Source organism: Sphaeramia orbicularis, chromosome 4 (genome assembly GCF_902148855.1).
Source record: "Sphaeramia orbicularis chromosome 4, fSphaOr1.1, whole genome shotgun sequence".
In the NCBI taxonomy this organism is placed as follows: Eukaryota; Metazoa; Chordata; class Actinopteri; order Kurtiformes; family Apogonidae; genus Sphaeramia; species Sphaeramia orbicularis.
In genome coordinates, this window is record NC_043960.1 from 12,870,614 (window position 1) to 12,890,127 (window position 19,514).

General features: G+C 38.7%; 1 protein-coding gene across 1 annotated transcript in view; it reads left to right on the forward strand.

The window, feature by feature from the left end:
* The window catches only part of LOC115418480 (contactin-associated protein-like 4), a 213,381-nt gene that overhangs the window by 30,340 nt on the left and 163,527 nt on the right, over positions 1 to 19,514 (forward strand). Inside the window, exon 2 of the mRNA XM_030132959.1 lies at positions 16,401 to 16,511. Coding sequence (XP_029988819.1) covers positions 16,401 to 16,511 — 111 coding nt within the window. The remainder of the gene's footprint in view (positions 1 to 16,400; positions 16,512 to 19,514) is intronic.

Here is a 19,514-nt window from a genome sequence, read left to right on the forward strand (position 1 = left end):
CTTGCCATCAAATGGGCCTTGGACTCCCTTCGCTACTACCTGTTGGGACGAAAATTTGTCCTACAGACAGATCATAGGGCACTGTCATGGCTAATGAACATGAGGGACACAAACTCAAGAATAACAAGGTGGTTCCTGGCCATGCAGCCCTTTGACTTTGACATTCTTTACAAGAGTGGGAAGAAGAACTGTACAGCTGATTATCTCTCCAGGACTCCACAGTTGTCGTCCTCAGGGGAGGGAGGGGGAAATGTCATGGTGGCAGCCCATGCCCTGTGAGTGGGTTGAACCTGTGTCCTTTGTTCTCAGGCTCTGGGCCTGGTTCTGGGTTGGAGTGACAGGGGGAGCATGGGTTTGGGCCTGCTAGCTTAGCTGGTCTAGTTTTGTTTGTTTCTATTAATCATATTTTCATTTCATATTTATTATTTTTGCATCCTTAGAAATAGCTACATAATGGGCCCACAGATCAAAACACATTTTGCATAGCTTAAGTCTGGTTCTTTTGTTCCTTTTGTTACCTAACTGTTTGATGCTCACTCCATGCTCTCTCCATCCCATCACCAGATCCCAGGCCTGACAGACAAACAGGAAGAGGGAGGTTCCCAAACCTTTTATAGTAGAGGGCATCAGGAACTTACCAAGGGTGGCAGCCATCAGAGGGGAGTTTTGTGAGTTGGCCAGTAGTTAAGCTTAAAAATGCTCTAAACCAGGTTTAAACTGTTAGAGACTTTTTAGGGAAGTATTAAATATAAGTAGTGAAATGAGGTATAGGTCAAGATATCAGTAATATTCTGGTAAATGTTAATTGAAAGGTAAACTGAACATTGGGGATTGGTTTGTTCATGTGGGAGGGGCAACGGGTATAAAAAGCCTGGAGTAGAAGCTCCTCGAGGAGAAGTGTGACTCTGCTTGAGTGAAGCAGGTCACTGAAGCTGGCTGCCCTTAGCCATGGGCTGAGCTTTATTTTCTGTGGTTTAAGACTGATTTTCCTTATGCTTTGTTACGCTGTTTTTCATCAATTAGTTGAGTTTTTTTCTGTTTTTAGTTTTTTTAGTTTTTTTTTCACTAACATAGCTCAATCGGCGATGTCACCTGGGCAAACACTGTAAATAAATCATACTGCGGTGAAGATTATTCCAGCCTCCTGGTGTGTTTCCTCCTCCACATGGTCAACCATCACAGTGTCTATATTGTGTCTAGGACCACATGTTGTCTGGGTTCATGTTGGAACTGTATGTTGTGAGCGTTGTAAAAAATGAAGCCAAATTCCTTGTACGTGTTCACATACTTGGCCAATAAAGCTGATTCTGATTACTGTGGATCATAATGTGGGTCATTCAGTTTTAATAATACTAAACATGGAGCTTTGTCCTACCTCTGCAGTTTGTTGGGTCATAGGGTCCCACAGTTCAGGTCTAAGACAGATTGGAAATTAGCTATCCCATCATTTTTGGCTGAAACTGAAGTGTAACTGAAATATTAGGAAGCCGAAGTGTTTCTCATTAGAAAAATGGCAATTAGAATTTTTTTAGTTTTCTTAGTATGTTAAGTATAGCTGTTGATGGAAGAACTGACTGACTTAAAGGGCTCATATTTTGCTAAACCCACTTTTATTAGTCTTTAATTCATGTATTTGGACCCTAATATTTCAGAAAGTTTAAATTTGAACCTTCCAGGTGCTGCAAAGCTATCTTTATATTCATTTTGGCAAAAATCGAGTGGATTTCTACAACATTTTAATTCCTTCTTAATTTGTTACATCTATAACTAGTTACATCACGACATTTGCACATATAATGTCAAGACTTTCGATGAACATTTCTCCAAGTATGACATAATTGTTTATCAGCAGCAGTGGTTGTCGTAAAAACTGAAAATATGTCCAAACTTCGAGCAGATTATCTAAAATGTTCAGTTGTTGGTTGTATTAACGAACACAAGAGGTTGAACAAGACAGAGCAGCACAGTCAACAACCTGGAGGGGGTGGGGTGTAAAGTGGCTCATGTGCATTTAAAGGGCCAGCGCTCAAAATGACCTTTCTGGTGTCATTACTCAGAAATAGGGTTGAAGATGGACCTGTGGAGTTGAATTAATGAAGAATTCAGACCCAAGCATAGTATTTACAGTTTATGTAGACCACAGGGAAATGTTTTAAAATGCATAATTCCATTTAAAAAGCAAAATATCACTACTTTAAGGTCCACATACTTTAATTTAGCTGAGCTGAACTGAAGTGAACTAAACCACTGGTCTGGATCATATATCCTTGTTTCAAACCATTTACCAGTTTGTAGAGACTGTTGTATAACATTTGTTTCTATAGATCCATATATATGGTTGCCTTTCGTCACTGTTTCTCACTTTATATATTATTTCTGTTTGTTGTATAAATTCAAGCATCTGTTTCAGTTTCCTTCTTGCTCCTCACACACATAGAAAAGCAACTATTCACCGAATCTATTTCAATTCTACTTATTCACATTCCACCTCTAACAAGCATTAAAACTTTTTTTTTAATTTGCAAGCTTTTTGTGAATTTTTGGTATTTCCGTTCAGGTATTTTTCATAGGTGAACGGAAACACACCTAATGGGTCTCAACGGGGAAGTGTAAAACCTGCAAAGGAAAATGCCAATAAGAACCAAACTGGCCTGCCTTATTGCACCTTCGAAATGGCCATCCACATTTTCAATTTTCAGTATGTGGTTTTGAGATTGAGTCATGAGGAGGTAGGCTGACTCACATCAAGTCCTCTGTTGGAATATGGCACTGAGTGACTATTTCAGTTGTCATTGTCCTGCCTTACATTGTACATTACTTTTTTTCTCATGAAGTGACAAAACAAAACCCTCTGTGCAAGTAACCACATGCTGAGAGGATATGATGAAGATTTGAGGTCTTGGGTAAAGTAGCCCTGCTTGGTTCTTTAGCGACAACACATCCATTTCAATGCGAAAGAATCCCCTTAACCTCTAATATTCCACCAAAACAAGTCACCACCATGACACTTGGCAAAGGCAACAGCCCTGCCAATTTAACTCAGCTCTGGCCAGTACAGTTATGATTGATATTAAGAAAAACAAGCATGTCACAAGTTGTTTTCCAGGCCCCCCCCCCATTTCAGAATGACCATAGGTTCAGACCATATAACATGTCTATGATGTCAATTATTAGTTTTTGAACTGTCATTTTGAAGCCAGGAGTTTGCATTTTAGTAGTGGACATGTTGGGGCCAGAAGTGACCATATTTGTTCAAAGGGCGTAGCTCCAGAGGCATGAGGGCTAACGGTGAGCTAACGTTAAACTGCAGATTACTTAAACCCTATTCTTTTTTTTGAAAGACTTTATTTTTCATTTTTCAAATAAGCATCTACATCAGCATAGGACATATGAACTAGTCCAAGGCAGAACAACACACACAAACATCAAACGCCACCCACCCACTCAAAGGCTCAGAGAGAAGGAAAAATAAATGAACAAAATAAAATAGAATAAAAAGAAAAGAAAAGGGGGCACCCAGTTAGACTGACTTTCATCATGAAAAAAGAAAGAAATTTACATAAAGATTACAGTCTGATGCATAATGGTTGCGTAAATAGTCTGTTTTTTGTAAGCAGTTCTATGATACCAAGGGTCACTGCAAAGATAAGGACAGAAATGAAAAAAGAGAAGAAATGAAGAAGTCTACTGGAAGGGGATGCCTTGAATAAAGTTTACAAAAGGGTTAAGCCCTATTCTCAGAACTAGTATAACATGTGGACCTCTAGTGATTTGTGATATAGTGAAACCCCCATGTCTGTTATCAAATTGTTAGATGTTGCTCTTCTGAAGATTAAAATGTGCTCTTTTAGTGAAAATGATTGCTATTATGTGATATGAGACTCCTGGATGTCCAGCTAAAATAGTTTGAAAACTTTCATTTATTCTCACAAGCGCAACCTCCACCACTCTCCACCAGGACACAGGCAGAGCACATGTTCGGAGGAAACTAATAAATGTTGCACATCCCACCAAATTACTGAGATGTAGATTTGCACTGGAGTAATATTATCATAAGACCTTAGCCATGCGAATAAATTCTTACTTAATAAATTACAGACCTGGCTGATTTGCTTGATTAGCTTCACTTTCCTTTAATGGCATAAAATGGTGTCATATCGTCTGTCTTTATTTAGTCTTTTGATTTGGACAGAGAACACTGCCGCAGATGGAAGTTTGAGAAAAATCAATCAGCCTATTGACTAAAATATCCATTTCTAAAGCCATGACTAGAAAAGTAGTCCTTCAGTGCAGTGAAATTATTTTTTGGTGGTGCAATATCCAAGTCAAATTTCAGCTGGAGTATAACCTCATATCACCACCAGAATACATCTACACTAATTTAAAATATTCATTTAAATTAAAATAAAAATACACAGTATGTGTTTTCAGTCGTTTGTTTTTGTATATAAATTCCACCTGTTTATCCTTCAAACATGCACATTTTTTATGACTCTTGTTAAAGTCAGACACTTCCCTGATAAGTGTCTTTTCCACTGATAGTATGGACAATGCATTTAGGCCAGGGGTGGAGGTAGTACAGGTACAGGTAGATCACATGGAATTAAAAACATAGAAAATGAATGTAAGAGTAAAATATGTCAGTGATACCACTCATGTTGGGAATCGATCCCCTAACCTCACATATTGTAGACAGTTGCATTAACCCCTGAACAATCCAGTCACTTAGCCACAACTCAATAGTTTTACATACAGACTTATTCGCTGATTTAATTTCTGAGGATGGTCTTGATTGTTTCTGAGATGTGACATTTACTCCTGTGGGCGGTGCTTGTGTAACAGAGTTAATGTATGTAGTGTGTGATTCCACTTGTCATCTCACACTGTTATTGTATTAATTACAATTTTATTTAATTGCCATTGAATGCAACACCCCTGCGGACTAGGGTCGTGCACCCCAGGGAGATAGCAAGAGTTTAGCTGTGCTGTCTACCTGGTAAGTACACACATTGTTAGTCCCATCATTATTTTACATGTTTTATTTTAATTACCTCCGCCAAGGAGGTTATGTTTTTGCCAGGGTTTGTTTGTTTGTCTGTTTGTTTGTTTGTCTGTCCGTTAGTGTGCAACATAACTCAAAAAGTTATGGACAGATTTTGATGAAATTTTCAGGGTTTGTTGGAAATGGGATAAGGAAGAAATGATTAAATTTTGGTGGTGATCGGGGGTGGGGGGGCCCACAGGGGGGCCCATTTCCAACAAACCCTGAAAATTTCATCAAAATCTGTCCATAACTTTTTGAGTTATGTTGCACACTAATGGACAGACAAACAGACAGACAGACAAACAAACAAACCCTGGCAAAAACATAACCTCCTTGGCGTGGGGGGGCCCACGGGGGGGGCCACTGATCCGCCTTGGCGGAGGTCTGCGCTCTCCGAGTGCTTCTAGTTTCATATCTAAATGATTGTATTACACCATCATATTTGTGTAACGCTTAGCTCCCTATCAGTTGAGCATATTCTTGAATGAAAATGATGATATTCTTAATTATATGTTCATAATGTGATTAACATGTGGCGTGTTAGCTAACGTTGATTTTTTAAATTTTAGCTTAGCAGTGTGAGAACAAGGTTCGGGTGGTATTCATGAGACTGACTGTATACTTTTTTGCCAGGTATGCATTTTATTTACTTTATATTTATTTTATTACTAAATGTAACAGTTTCGCTGTGCTGTCTACCTGCTTAGCAGTGTGAGAACAAGGTTCGGGTGTTACTCATGAGACTCGCTGTATACTTTTCTGCCAGGTGTTACAACCCAAAAGGTGAAACATATTTACAAAGGACACTGGGAGTCAAGGAGTATAATTCGAAAGAACATATTTTATTATATTGCATTTATTTTTGTTCTTCGTCGAGTCTCTTCTTTTTTTTTGAAAACAAGCTGATTGTTAATCGAGCAGAATCAAAACCCCTTTAAACCCTGTGCCCAAAGTAACAAAAGAAAAGACCAGAGTGGACCGGCAAAATAAACATAAGGACGGTGCGCTGGTCAGGCCAACCCTATACAGGGCCGTAGAAGCTGCCAGCGCACCGCTACCCTATCAAAAAAACAACCACAAAATAAGTCCTAACGAAAGAAAAGCGAAAACAAGACGTCCGGATCCACCTGGCCAAACAAAAAGGATGAGCTAACAAAAGGCTAACAAAAACCCCGCTGGCGTGACAACTTGCATGGAGTGGAGTGGAGCGGATGCGCGCCTCGACGTGCATGCTCCGGACGCCGGCATCACTGGAGGAGGTGGAGAGAGCAGGAGGCGAGAGAGAGCGAGAGCCCAGCGCTGGTCCAATTTGTAGCCTTTGCCGGCAGGAAAATCAATTGGCCACCTATTTAAAAAAAAAAACCCACTAAATACGCAATATTTTACAAAAATGTTATCAAGGCACAATAACAGAGAGAATCACCCAAAAGTGTAAAGTAAGAATTATAACCAAAAAACCCACAAAACACAAAGGGGGAAAAATAAAGGTGCGTCAGAATATAACACCAGGAATAAATGGCAAGTGTTGAAAGAAGATCGGTTTTGTCATATCTTACACAACGCACAAATACAGCCGCTACACTTCGTCGCAGTTTTTTGCACCCCGAGGCTCTCCTGTCTCTTGTGCTGGAGGGGGTCTACTGCACGCGTGCCATTTATAACGAGAATGTATTCTAGTAAACTATGAGCCTTGGGCGCAGATTTTTGCCCCAAACAGGAAACACGTGCCTTGACTGTTCACTAAACGATCAAAAACATGTTTAAACTCCACTTGAATGCAGATTATACACAGTACTCACGGGCTGGATCATGTATAGCTCATAGGGATGCACAATTTTGGCCAAAAACAAAATCCAGATTTTTTCCTCTAAAAACTCAATCTTTGATTTCGATTTTTGGGTAAAACTACAAAAGACAACAGAAGTCTGTGTAATAGCGTGTTCTAACACAACGCTGCTGTGGTGCTTGACTCCCAGAAATGACCTGGCTGACGCGCTAATGAGACCTCACCGTATGTCCATTGCTTTAATGAAGAGTCTTTAGGCACGTCTCAATTGTGATGCATATTAAAAAAAAAAACAATTTATTTCCTTGTTCACAGTGAATGCGTAGTCCCGACTTTTCATCAATCAAACAGTAACTCGTTCCTTTGTCTCCTAGCCGCCACAGCGGTCAAAAACCAAAAGCCCTTCCAGGGTCAGAACACACAATGACAAGGTGAAGTGACGTGCCTAAATACCTGTGCTCATGGCGACAGGACAGTGACACCCAATGACACGGCACAGTAAATACACGCCATGTGACAATAATAATTTGTGACTCTGAACTTTATGAATATAGCTCTTACAGTCGGCATGTCGTTTTCGTGTGCAGCCCGCAATGCAATGCACTGCTCCCTACCTCAAATCTATGATGGTATCACAGAATCGCCAAAAATTCCGTGATGGGCCCACAGAAGTTATACCAATGTAAATCAGTGACAGGCATCAGCCATGCGTGTGTACATGGACCATGTACGATGAGTGATCCCTATGCAGTTTTATTTAAATTGGGGGATCCGTGCATGGAGGAGACCTTGGAGCCGACCCAGGACATGCCGGAGGGATTATATCTCTGGGCTGGCCTGGGAATGCCTAGGGATTCCCCCAGAGCTGGTGGATGTGGCTGGGGAGAGGGCTGTCTGGGTTCCTCTGCAGAGGCTGCTGCCCTGCGACCTGGACCTGGACCGGAAGAAGATTATACGGATCCATCTGTGGACAACGGCTTACATTTGTATCACTTCTGTGGGCCCATCACAGAAGTTTTGGCAATTCCATGATGCCATCACAGATTTACGGTCCGTGGCCATTACACAGAATTCTGTGAAAGGCCGCTCTCACACTTAGGAGGAGGAGCCTACGGTAGCCCAGAGGTGGGGCCCTGAGACAGGAGAGAGATTAAATCGATTTGACGATTACCCTTTTTTAAAAATTGTCCTAAATAAAAAATCCAATTTTGATTTAGAATTGATTAATCGTGCAGCCGTAATAGGTCGTTAATTAAAATAAGTAATGTTTTTGTAAAATTATTTTAGGTGATTCCAATCATCTTCTTCATGTGAGACAGGTGGGGTAGTGCCCTAGTGCCCTCTATTGACGAACCGCCGCTGCTCCAGTGATATTTATTGTTTGAGTAGATGGTAAATACTGGTCAGTATGGATTGTAGAGTGCTGTGGAGACTGGATATTGAGGGTTATTTGTGGATGGTTTAATGTAAGTGAACACTTTAATGACCTTGCTGTGCTATATCAGCCCTTTACCATCTCTTCTGGGTCATGTCCTGTATTTCTTGTCCAGATCAACCTTACTGTCTTCTCTGCTATCAAGTCTACTGGCTCTAATAAACCCTCTGGATTTAAGGTATATTTGGCTGAAGTTCTGACTGTATCATTAGTCTTTTTTATAGGCAGTGTTAATTTTTATATTTAGAAACACTCAAACAATAATCAGCTCTTTTTGACATTGCTGCTGTGCCATGTTTAGACACAAGAGCACACAGCACGATATGACAGTGTGAGGTTGTATTTGTGACATATATACGGTACAGTATTTCAGTTGTCTGCCTCAACACTCTGCTTTGTGACAGACTGTGACTGTGACTTCTATATGCTCGTCATTAGTCCAACAAAAGAAAGTCATGAAATGCCAGACCATTAGACAGTTATTTTTAATACGCAGCTACAAATTGCAATGTACTCTTGTAAAGACATGAATAGATTCTAAATTATAACTCTTCTCTTTACTTTTTTACATTCTCCACTTGCCTTGTCTTTTATTTTATTCCTTTTGATACTTTTGGGACCTGGAAGAGTTTTTTCATGAGTGTGGGTGGAATCTCATATATAGATCTTTTATTTTTGAGGATGACTATATGATTTGCAGTAAATGGGGCAAGGACAAGTGAAGTTTGCAGCTTCAGTAAGTGTTAAAAATGACTTAGTTTTACTTACGTATTACTTTTGCTTGAGTTGCAGAAGGTGCGGAGAGTTTTGGTTGGTGCTTCGGCTCTTTCTAGTTTCTATCAATATTGTATGAGACATCATCTGACTTTGATAAAGGGTGAAAAGTTTGCAAAGACCACAATAAACTGGCCAAAAAAAAGGGCTGTTAGGGCTCTGGAACGCAAACAGGTATCGCAGGGCCTCATTATCCTGCTCAGTCTGAGAGAGACACAAAGTCACAATGATCAACAAGTAGACTTTGGGACTTTTAAAATGCTCTGAACTTTTTTTTTTTTTTTTAGCTTTCATTTGTTGAAGTGATGGATGGTACTCATCAGTATTCACCATCTCTAGTTGCGCTGTAGTTTCTCTGGGCACTCAGGTGTGTCAGTAAAATGGCAAATTGGGTGATATACTGCAGACAGATGGATGGACTTTTGTCTACATCCCTACTCTCTCTCTCTTTCTCTTATGTTATCTTTAAGGTCTGCAGATACCAGTAATGTCACAGAGCATCAGTTAAGGCTGAAAGCAAACAGTGAATGTACAGTAGCTTGTAAGTTGTGTTCATCCCAGAGGAAAAGTGATAAAAACATTGCTTTTGTAAAGTGTTGATGCACGCTGATACTGAAAAATAGGACCCTGGTTTATCCCGATGAGCAGGGTTGGGGCTCATGCTGCTGTAGTGTGATTTCTTGTGCTTTTAGTCTGCTACAAAAACATTTGACAGTGTATTAAGGCCACATAAGAAAATAAAACCCTTGTCAGTATGGGAGTAAAGTTGTAAAATATAGAGATAAAACCCATACTTTTATGAGAATAAAGCTGAATACAAAAAGAGTAACAATTTTACAAGAATAAAGTTGTAATATTATAAGAATAATGTTGTCATATTTTGAGAATAATATCTGGAAATTAGGGTCTGGAAAAAGTATGGAAGTTTGAAATTTCAAATGTGTAGGAACCCTGTCAGAGGTGAGACAGGCTGGACTTTTACACAGTGGACGTGCGTTCCGGAATCAACGGGGCAATGATGCAGCACAGCGTATAGTGTGACGTGTCACTTCCTCGTTGGATAGGGATTGACCTATTGTGTCTCTTATTTTGCACACAATCTTCCAAGGACGAACACACAACACACACACATTCTCCCCCCTCCCCACTCCAACCGTCTGCCCTCAAACTCGTTTTTTTCACCCTATCCCCCAAATCCTACCAAATCCATTGAAAAAGTACCAGCATGTGTCCACGTGTAATGTGTGAAAACTGTATGATGTCTTACATTTGTGCTTGCATTATCCTCTGTTCTTAACTGCAATTAATTTCAAAGAAAAGGGTTCTGTGGCGGCGCGAGCAAAGTTGCGGCGGCCTCAATGTCCCTAATCATTAGGGATGCACTGATACCGATATGATGAGTATCGGCATTGGCTCCGATACTCAGTGTGCGTACTTGTACTTGTACTCGTAAAAGATATCCGATACAAATGCACCGATACCACTTACGGCCGTGTGACATTCACAGTTCAGTGCAGCAGGTACGCGGTGGTGGAATAATGTGTGGGGAGTGTGAAGAGTGTGGAGATTTTTCAAAATAAATGACGGTGATAAAAGTAACGCTGACTGCAAGTAACGTTACAGACAGACGCTACGGATGCAGCGTTCTGTCCGTCCTCTGCGTACATTCCATCCATTTTCCAGGTGCTCGCAGATGCGTTAACAGAATGAGAATACCAGCGGGTGTACGGAGTGGTGCGGACCGCCGCCAACAGAAGTGAAAACGAAACTTATCACTCATTTCTCTTTTCTCTACCTGCTGAAGCTAAGCTTTTAAACCTTACCAGTGAAAACACTGCAATATTAGTATCGTATTAGTGTTACCTCTGTCGTCTCCATGTTTGTTATTACTGACTTTCTTCTTCTTCTTCTCAAAACACTTTACTTTTCTTCGTGGTATTTGTCCAGCATGGTTCATTAAGAGCAGCGCCCCCTGGTGGATTAATTGAGAAACGCTCATTCCAACACATTAAATGTCAGTAGCAGCACTTATTTCCAGTCAGACTAATGATAACGACAATAAAGCACATTTATAAAAGGAACTAAGAACTGGAATGGGATTATTAGGTACTCGTATCGGTACTCGGTATCGGCAAGTACTCAAATGTAAGTACTTGTACTCGGTATGGAAAAAAGTGGTATCGGTGCATCCCTACTAATCATTGATCGTAATTTCATTTGATGTGCTGTCAAATGATAATAAAGGCTATTCTGATTCTTCTGAAATACCCTGTGTATAGCAGTGTTGTTAACTTCTCCAGAGTCGCCATTCCATTCTTTCACCATTCTACAAATGTTAGCATGGATAGAATCCGGCGCTCGAAGTGACAACAGCTCGCGGATCTTAGCGTCTCCCCAGTTCGACATCTTTCTGGTCACGTTGATATGTTTATTTACTGTACACAGCCCATGCTCATCCTTAAATCCCCCTGGCGCGGGAGTCACACATGCAATACTGTACATCATCAAAACGTCCCACCTTGGTTGTGGAACAAGAGGTGTTCCTTTTACATAGCGTTCCAGAATCATGATTCCACCTTTATCATGGCTCTGTTTCTACCTCCAGAGGTGTTACAGAGCCACAATGAAGGTGGGACCAAATGATCCTCTCATTTTGTATACACAGATGTTGTTCCGGAATGAAGGTGAAATATTCCCGTAAAAGGACCTACTGATTTTAGCACAGTGGGAACACTCCTAAGTCTTACTGAGTGAGGAGGATTGTACAAATCTACATGAAGTGGTGACACTGTAAGGCCAGGAGTAACACAATGTAAATATGAGCTCCCCCAAAATAAACACAAAAATGAGTGTAATCCAGTGTTTTTCAACCGTGGGGTTGGGACCCCACATGGGGTCACCTGGAATTCAAATGGGGTTGCATTAAATTTCTAGTAATTGATTAAAAAAAACAAACAAACAAACAAAAAAAACTTACTAATAAAAAATATATGGTGAGTTGACAGAGACAATCCCAATCCATAAAAGACATGACAAACTGTGAAGCTGAAACTGAAGCGCTGTGGTACTGTTTATCTTTCAAATGTTCATTGTGGTCGGTTTCAGATGCTGCAGCTCTTTCATAATTCATAGTCTGAGTTCTTGTTTGTTCAGTATTAATTGTCAGCCTTGTAAATCCAAGCTGGACTGACTGTACATATCCTGACCAAGGAAAATCAAATTCTCACTTTGTGCAGTAATCTACATCTGGCTTTTCTGCTTCCGTCCATAATAATATACAATATATAGACTAAATGTCATCTAAAATTAATGTTTATTTGCAACATAGTAGAGCAAACTATTACATGATCAAAAACAAATTAATTTTAGCCCCCCCCAAAAAAGTCTCTGTTTTGAATGTCTGGGGTCGGCAGAAATTTGTGATGTTAAAATGGGGTCATGAGCCAAAAAAGGTTGGAAACCACTGGTATAACCATTTAGAAGTTACACATGCAGAGTGAAACCATGGTTGTATGTGTCAGTGTCAGTTCTTAACATCCGTATGTTAGAAACTCTACCTCTGTGTTAGAAATACTGGACATCTGTGTGGGACTCGGTCAACTGCTGGAGGTGCCGTTAACCTTCATTTTTCTCTACACTCTTGACATTTGCAGTGTACAGTTAGTAACAGTTACCTTTTAAATGTTATAACCCCTCTGAGGAAAATGAGCCTTACCGGTTAAAACACCTCTACCGCTTCTGTCCAGCTTTTCTCAACAAGGGGAATTTCTCAGGACAATGATCTGCTGAGGTTTAACAGTGCTCATTTCAGCTTTCTACACTAATTCAACTGTATTTGCAGTCAGTGCATGAATGAACACAGAAATACAGGTGGTTTCTTTCAGTCTGGGATGGAGTGGAAATTTTTCATTGTTCTCAAAGAATTTAGGTATTTGATTTATTTCAGAGTCCCAGAAAGATTTTTAAGGGAAGATTTGGCTTCATTATTCTGTTAAGTCGAGTAAGTTATAAGTTGTCACAGATTTTCAAAGTGTTTTTATACATTTATTTTTTTTGATGCCTCGGTAAGAGAAATTGTCACAGTACTGTCATCTGTCCACATCTTAACGTCTTAAAGTCAGTCCTTAAAGACTTATCGACTTATCGAAGTGATAAAGCTCCTTATAAATATTGCCTTCTTAGTCTGACCGGTTGGTGAAGTTTGCAAGAGTACAACATGGATATATATATTTTTTGCAACTTAATTTTCTTCCAGTGGATCTGGGAGTCAGTTAAGTGTCCTAACTCTGACACATGTAAACACAAAAAATTGTTGGATGAATTTTTTTGTCCAATATTACAGTTCAAAGGAGATTTTTGAAGCTATTATTTTGCACTGCAACATTCAATCTCTGTGCTTCAAATCTTGCAGAATTTCTTTTAGAGGTCTCAAAGAAAAGCCTAGAGCATCCTGTAGTTTTCTTCCCATCTCAAAGTGCAGAAAATGGCCCGAGTTTCAATGGAAATGTACAGACAAACTGTAAAGTGCCTGAAGAATAGAGTAGAGAAGTAGAAGTAGTGTAGAGAAGACCCGAGGTGAAAATGACATGCTATCCAAAACTGTCAACTTCCTATGGTTTATAGTCTCAGGTAATGAAAATCCCTCTCTGCTTGGAATGAAGTACAATAATGTTGACAAAGTCATCTGAGCTGAAGCCTTGTTGTCAGAGCAGGGTGACAGGCCAGACACCGCTGAATTCATTGTGAATAATCCAAAATGGCATCTCAGTAGTGGGAAAACAAAATCCATTAAATGAGGTTTAACTCGCACAGTTTGCTACGAGTAAACATTTGCAATTAGTTAATAATCATATATTTGAGGAAAAGTGCTTCCTTGTGGATTCATGACATATTTGATCAAAGCTTTAAGTGCATTTATCTGAAGGAGTAGGAGATAGAAACAACCGTGCATTCTTATTTCCAGACTCTCAGGTTGGATACTGCTAAAGGTACTGGTTATTATCTGGAGACAGCCTTCAGCATGCCTGTCTCTCCATCCATCTGTCTGTCATAAGCTGTTACCGAGAAAGCCATTCGTGACTTTTCCACCACATTTGTTATGATTTAACAGTCATGTGCTGGACTGGTTGTCTTTTGCTCTTTAGTAAACTGTAAACCATAATGGACGCTGCCATGAATATAATCGTTCTGTTTCAGGATCATACCCAGAAAACCTACAATTTATTTACTATGAGTACAGTGGTGCACATCCTGTATAAATATATTATTGCCTGATTCAAGGTATCATTTTCTGACACTACTTGACTATTGGACTAAATCTAAAACTAAAATTAAAGGTGCTGGAGACTTTTGTGACCAATTTTTCATCAGATCTGTCAAACCTCAGTCATATCCTCAGTATCATGAATCTGTAAGTCTTTCTGTCATTACTCACCTGAATCTCTTGCATTACAGTGAACAATTTCGAAGTGCCATCCACCATAAGCAGTCCATGTGTTTACAAATGAGCCGGGAGGGAACTCAGACATCTTTGGAATTTTGTTGCGACGTGCATTGTGGGAAACGGAGGTTCACGCAGCCACCTGACAGTGGCAGCGCTACCATATTATATTGTATGGATGAAACAAACATGTGAAAATGGCTGGAGGAATATGCATAGAGGGAGGGGAGTTCTTGCTGTTTCTGATCGTGTCTGTTCCAGCTGCCGCTGTCAGGTGGCTGCACGAGCCTTCGCTTCCCACAATGCACGTCGCGACAAAATTCCGAAGATGCCTGAGTTCCCTCCTGGCTCATTTGTAAACACATGGACTGTTTATGCAGGATGGCACTTAGAAATTGTTCACCATGTTCTCTAGGCATCTTTAACATCAGCACATGTTTCACGTTTTTACAGTTTACTTATTTATGACATTACAACAAAAAAGTTCACATATTGAGATAAGTTAAATAAAATCACCGTATAACGTACTAATAGCATAAGAACATAACTTTTCTTTTTCTAACAAAATACAGATCATTTTTTATTTTTCCAACATGGCAGCCATAGACTTTTGTATGAATTTCACAAAACTTTTTTTTAAAGAATTAATTGTATTTTAATAACAAATGAAAATGCCTTTATTCAATAAATTCTGACGTAGTGAACATCTAACTCATGTGATCAGTTGTTTCCTATGTCATCTCAGATATTCCAGTAAAATGAAAACATGGCAGACATGGTTAGTTTGTGTTGCAAACAGAATTTACTTTATATTTTATGGAAGTGTCTTTAATCACACAATGTAAAACAGTCTCAGCTCAAACTGTCTTGACTTGGCATAGTTTTCTTTAGTGTTTTTACTAAATGAGACCAGAGACTACCAGGTACGATCATACTATTTCTAATATCACGTGTGTTGAGATACCAAGTGAACCAACGCAACAGCTATGACATAAAATCATCAAGTGACGGATCGGTTGATAGAGATCTGTTGTTCTATGTATATCACGGTATCATTATAGGATACCAAACGAAGTTAGCAGGAAACTTTCCAAAACTTTGGAGGAACTTTTCAAGCTCCAGTTTGATAAATCAACCACAGAAGTCTGAAAAAAACCTTAATGGTAACTGCTTCCATGATGACCACTGGTTAACTGCTAGCAGGTCAATAGAACAGTTTACATAAATTAACTTGCCTAAAATTAATTGTTTCGTTTCCACAGAGAAGCACACAGCATATTACAACATGGATTACTTATGAATCAAACAAGACTAAATACAACTAAATATGGTGCATTTTATAATTTAACAACAAGAAAAAAAAAAAAAAACAGTAAAAGCCCTTTTCTTAGTCCATGTGTGGCTCTTTGCATGGTGTGTGTGTCTGTGCATCATCATGTTATTTTCATACACTGCATTATTTATTATCAAAATAACACATAAATAATGTGGTGTATATTTTAACCTTTATTTAATAAGTGAGTCTAATGAGACCGTAATTTACAAGAGAGACTGGGCTAAAATTGATTTGGAAATAAACATTTAAATGGTATTTTCAACAAGCAGAAGAGCCATTATTATTGGATATTCACTGTTCATGAATCCCCAACTTGGTATGTTTTTGTAGAAACTTGTAATGCACCATAAAAACCTCTTTATTCATGCCTCTTCTCCTCCTCTTGTGTTAACATATTAATGTTCCTGTTTACTGTGACCATTTTCTTCTAGAATCTACATAAAAAAAAAAAAATTCTAAGCCTTAAAATGAACCATCATATTAGAACAAATGGTCTCGTTTGATCTATGAGTTATGATATAACACTCATAACTTTGATTAAACTTTTCTGGTCTTTTTTTTTTTTTACGTTATTGTCATTAACAGATGTGTGTGACAGCCCACTGGTGTCCAATCTGCCACCGTTGTCCTTCAGAAGTTCTTCCCAGTTGTCCAGCAGCCATGGTCCAGTGTTCGCAAAAGTCAACAGAAGAGATGGTAAGAAATCATTACTGCCACTGTCATTTGTCTAACGTAATACTTTACATGTAGTGACAGCACTTTGAAAAATCCTGCACATTGTCATGGATTATAAATGAGAAGGATTCTGGTCCAGGTACTGACAGTAGATCCTAACAAGGCTTCATTACAATGGTACTGGACTGTGTGCAAATTTCATCATATTTTTAAACCCAAAAGTTAAGGTTGGGTGACTATATTACCCAGAACTCATCACCCAAGCTAACATTAGCAGTAAAATCCTTTAAGAAGACATTAATTTCCTCTTAAGGAATTTCAAGGAAAGGAGGCAGAGGCAGTGATGGCATGTGATCATTTTGCTGATTCAAGTGTTAACTCAGCTTAGGAGACCACTTTGAATGACTTATTCCTTTGCAGGGAGATGTCAGACCAAGCCTCTTAAATTGCAGGGTCTATTAAAACTCGGATTTAAAGGGTGGAAGATTTAGGAGGATCTAATCACAGAAGTGGAAGATGTTTTCACTAGAATATAACCCCATAAAAATGAGAACTGTTGTGTTTTCATTATCTCAGAATGAGCTGTTTATATCTGTTTTACAAGGAAGGATCCTTCAAGGATTAATTTACCTAAAAAAAAAAAAAGCCATCAGATTTTGCTGGAGGACTGTTTCATTGTCTAAGACGTCCTTCCAAGGTCCGTTAGAGAAATTTCAAGGATCTATCTGTGAATCCTCAACATCCTCTGCATTGTTTTACTACCCACAGTCCTTTAAGCAAGTCTTCAAAAAATACCACTGAATGAAAAAGATCCAACCACAACTGCAAGTAAATCCTCAAAGAAGAAGAATAAAGAGATGATTTCTTTGCTGGTGCAAAATGCATTTGAATATAATTACCAGGGAATCTTATTAGGTACGATGAGACAGGATTATTTATACTATATAGAGTCAGACACACAAAAGAAATTCAATGAGCTTATAAATAAATACATGAAACATTCAGAGGAAAATGAAATCATAAAAAAATATTAGTAGTAAGAAAAGAAAGCACAGAGCAGATTTTTACAAAGAGAGTAATATAATTAAAGATAAATTAAAGAAAAAATTACTTAGTAGACGGAACAGTAAATAAGAAATAATTAAAAGTTAAATCATAGGCAGATGAGAGGTGAAATGTTTGTCTTAGATTAAAAAAATCTACCTTTGGGATAAATGTAAATTAATTTGTTTCTGCCGCAGTGGAACACATAAATGTTTTTTCACGTTTATTATTACCCTTGTAAATGCATTTATTTGTTTTTATTAAGTCCTACTGTCATGTATTACTGATCCACAAATTTTAAGTTTAGTTTGAACTATTAAAACAAAATAGTATATGTATATTCACTGATTTAAAATCCCATAAAGTGAAAATGAAATGAGCTAGTAAAAGAAGTAGAGATACAACTAAAAGGAAGTAATCTTTTCACATGGGTAGAACCTTGATGGAGTAGAACCATGTTACATCACCATGTTTCTCAGTATTTCTAAACAGACTTTCTCTTTTTCACTTCTTCCCTATTTTGTAGTGCTTGGCACCCACCATAAATGGCTAAAGTTAATATCCTCAAAGCTAACAACAAACTAAGTAAAAAGCCCAGATGTAGAAAATAAACCCTGGCTGTAATGTGGTACCTTTTACAGAATCCATGTGACTGTGGGAGTGTATTCATTGGGCTGTAACTGTAACAGCCACTAGCTATCACTAATTATCACACACTGAACCATTAAGGTTTAAGATTATGACATGTTTTCAGGAAGCAGCGATGCGAAGAGCAACAGATGACAGTAACTGCACACATTAATTTAGTGTTGACAATAACTGTCTTGATGAGCATTCAGGCTAAAGAAATGTTGGAAACAGGCTAAGAATAAAAAAAAAAACAAAAAAAAAACAAAACGTAAGCGACATCCCTCCTCTGCATCCCTCAACTTTTTAAAGATGATTTCATTGTGTTCTGGTCTGGTCTGAGATGCAGTGACACATTTTTCCTTCAGTGTGAAGAGTTTTTGAATCTCACTGGATTCTGAGCTAAAGACATCAAAGGGAGATGGATTCACAGACAGGCAGGCAGACAGACAGACAGACAGACAGACAGACAGATAGATAGATAGAGGGTGTATCAGAGAAAAGTAGACTCTCAGAAAAAACATTAAACCAAAATTCGAAGACATTTGGAAAATTCGGTCATATGTGTTTATTGATCTAATTCTCCCTTGATTGACACCAGTGTCCTGGGTCAGTTTTCATGCTTCAGTGAACAAAGCTAATTTGAATTGTGCAAAATAAAAGTCTTTTGTGCATGGAAGTGTAAGGGTTAATATGAGATCTGTCACCATGGAGGACAAGTTCCATTGGTCTTTTACTTGCAAACATAAAACAGGAAAAAAATGATTACATGTTAACCCCCTATCATCGATACAAAGATTTCACATTAACAACAGGTTTGAGTCTATCATGCCAAATGCAAGGCGTTAATGCTGTTAGTGCGGATTCTTTAAGCTTGTTTTAAGCTGACCATTTGAAATTTGAAACTTTTCAGTCAGCATATGCAATTCATTGCATCATCACAGCTGAAGTGGAACTCCTGAGGCAGGATAGTGGCCTGATTAGGCGTGCCGTTGCAGATATGTTTGCGTGGCAAGGAATGGGGCCCATGTGGAAGACTAAAAGTGCTGGAATCCTTCGACTAATGGAAGTGTGTGCCTTCAATTAAAATCCTGAAGTGTAAAACCCAAATCTTGACTCACTGAGCAAATTTTACTGTTATTTTTCAGTTTCTCACCAATGTGTGAAATCTTTGTATCAATGGTAGGGGGTTAACATGTAACTATTTTTTTCTTGTTTTATGTATGCAAGTAAAAGACCAATGGAACTTGTCATCCATGGTGACAGATCTCACATTAACCCTTACACTTCCATGTGTAAAAGACTTATATTTGGCTAGTAAGACTTATTTTGCACATTTCTGTTACAGCCCAA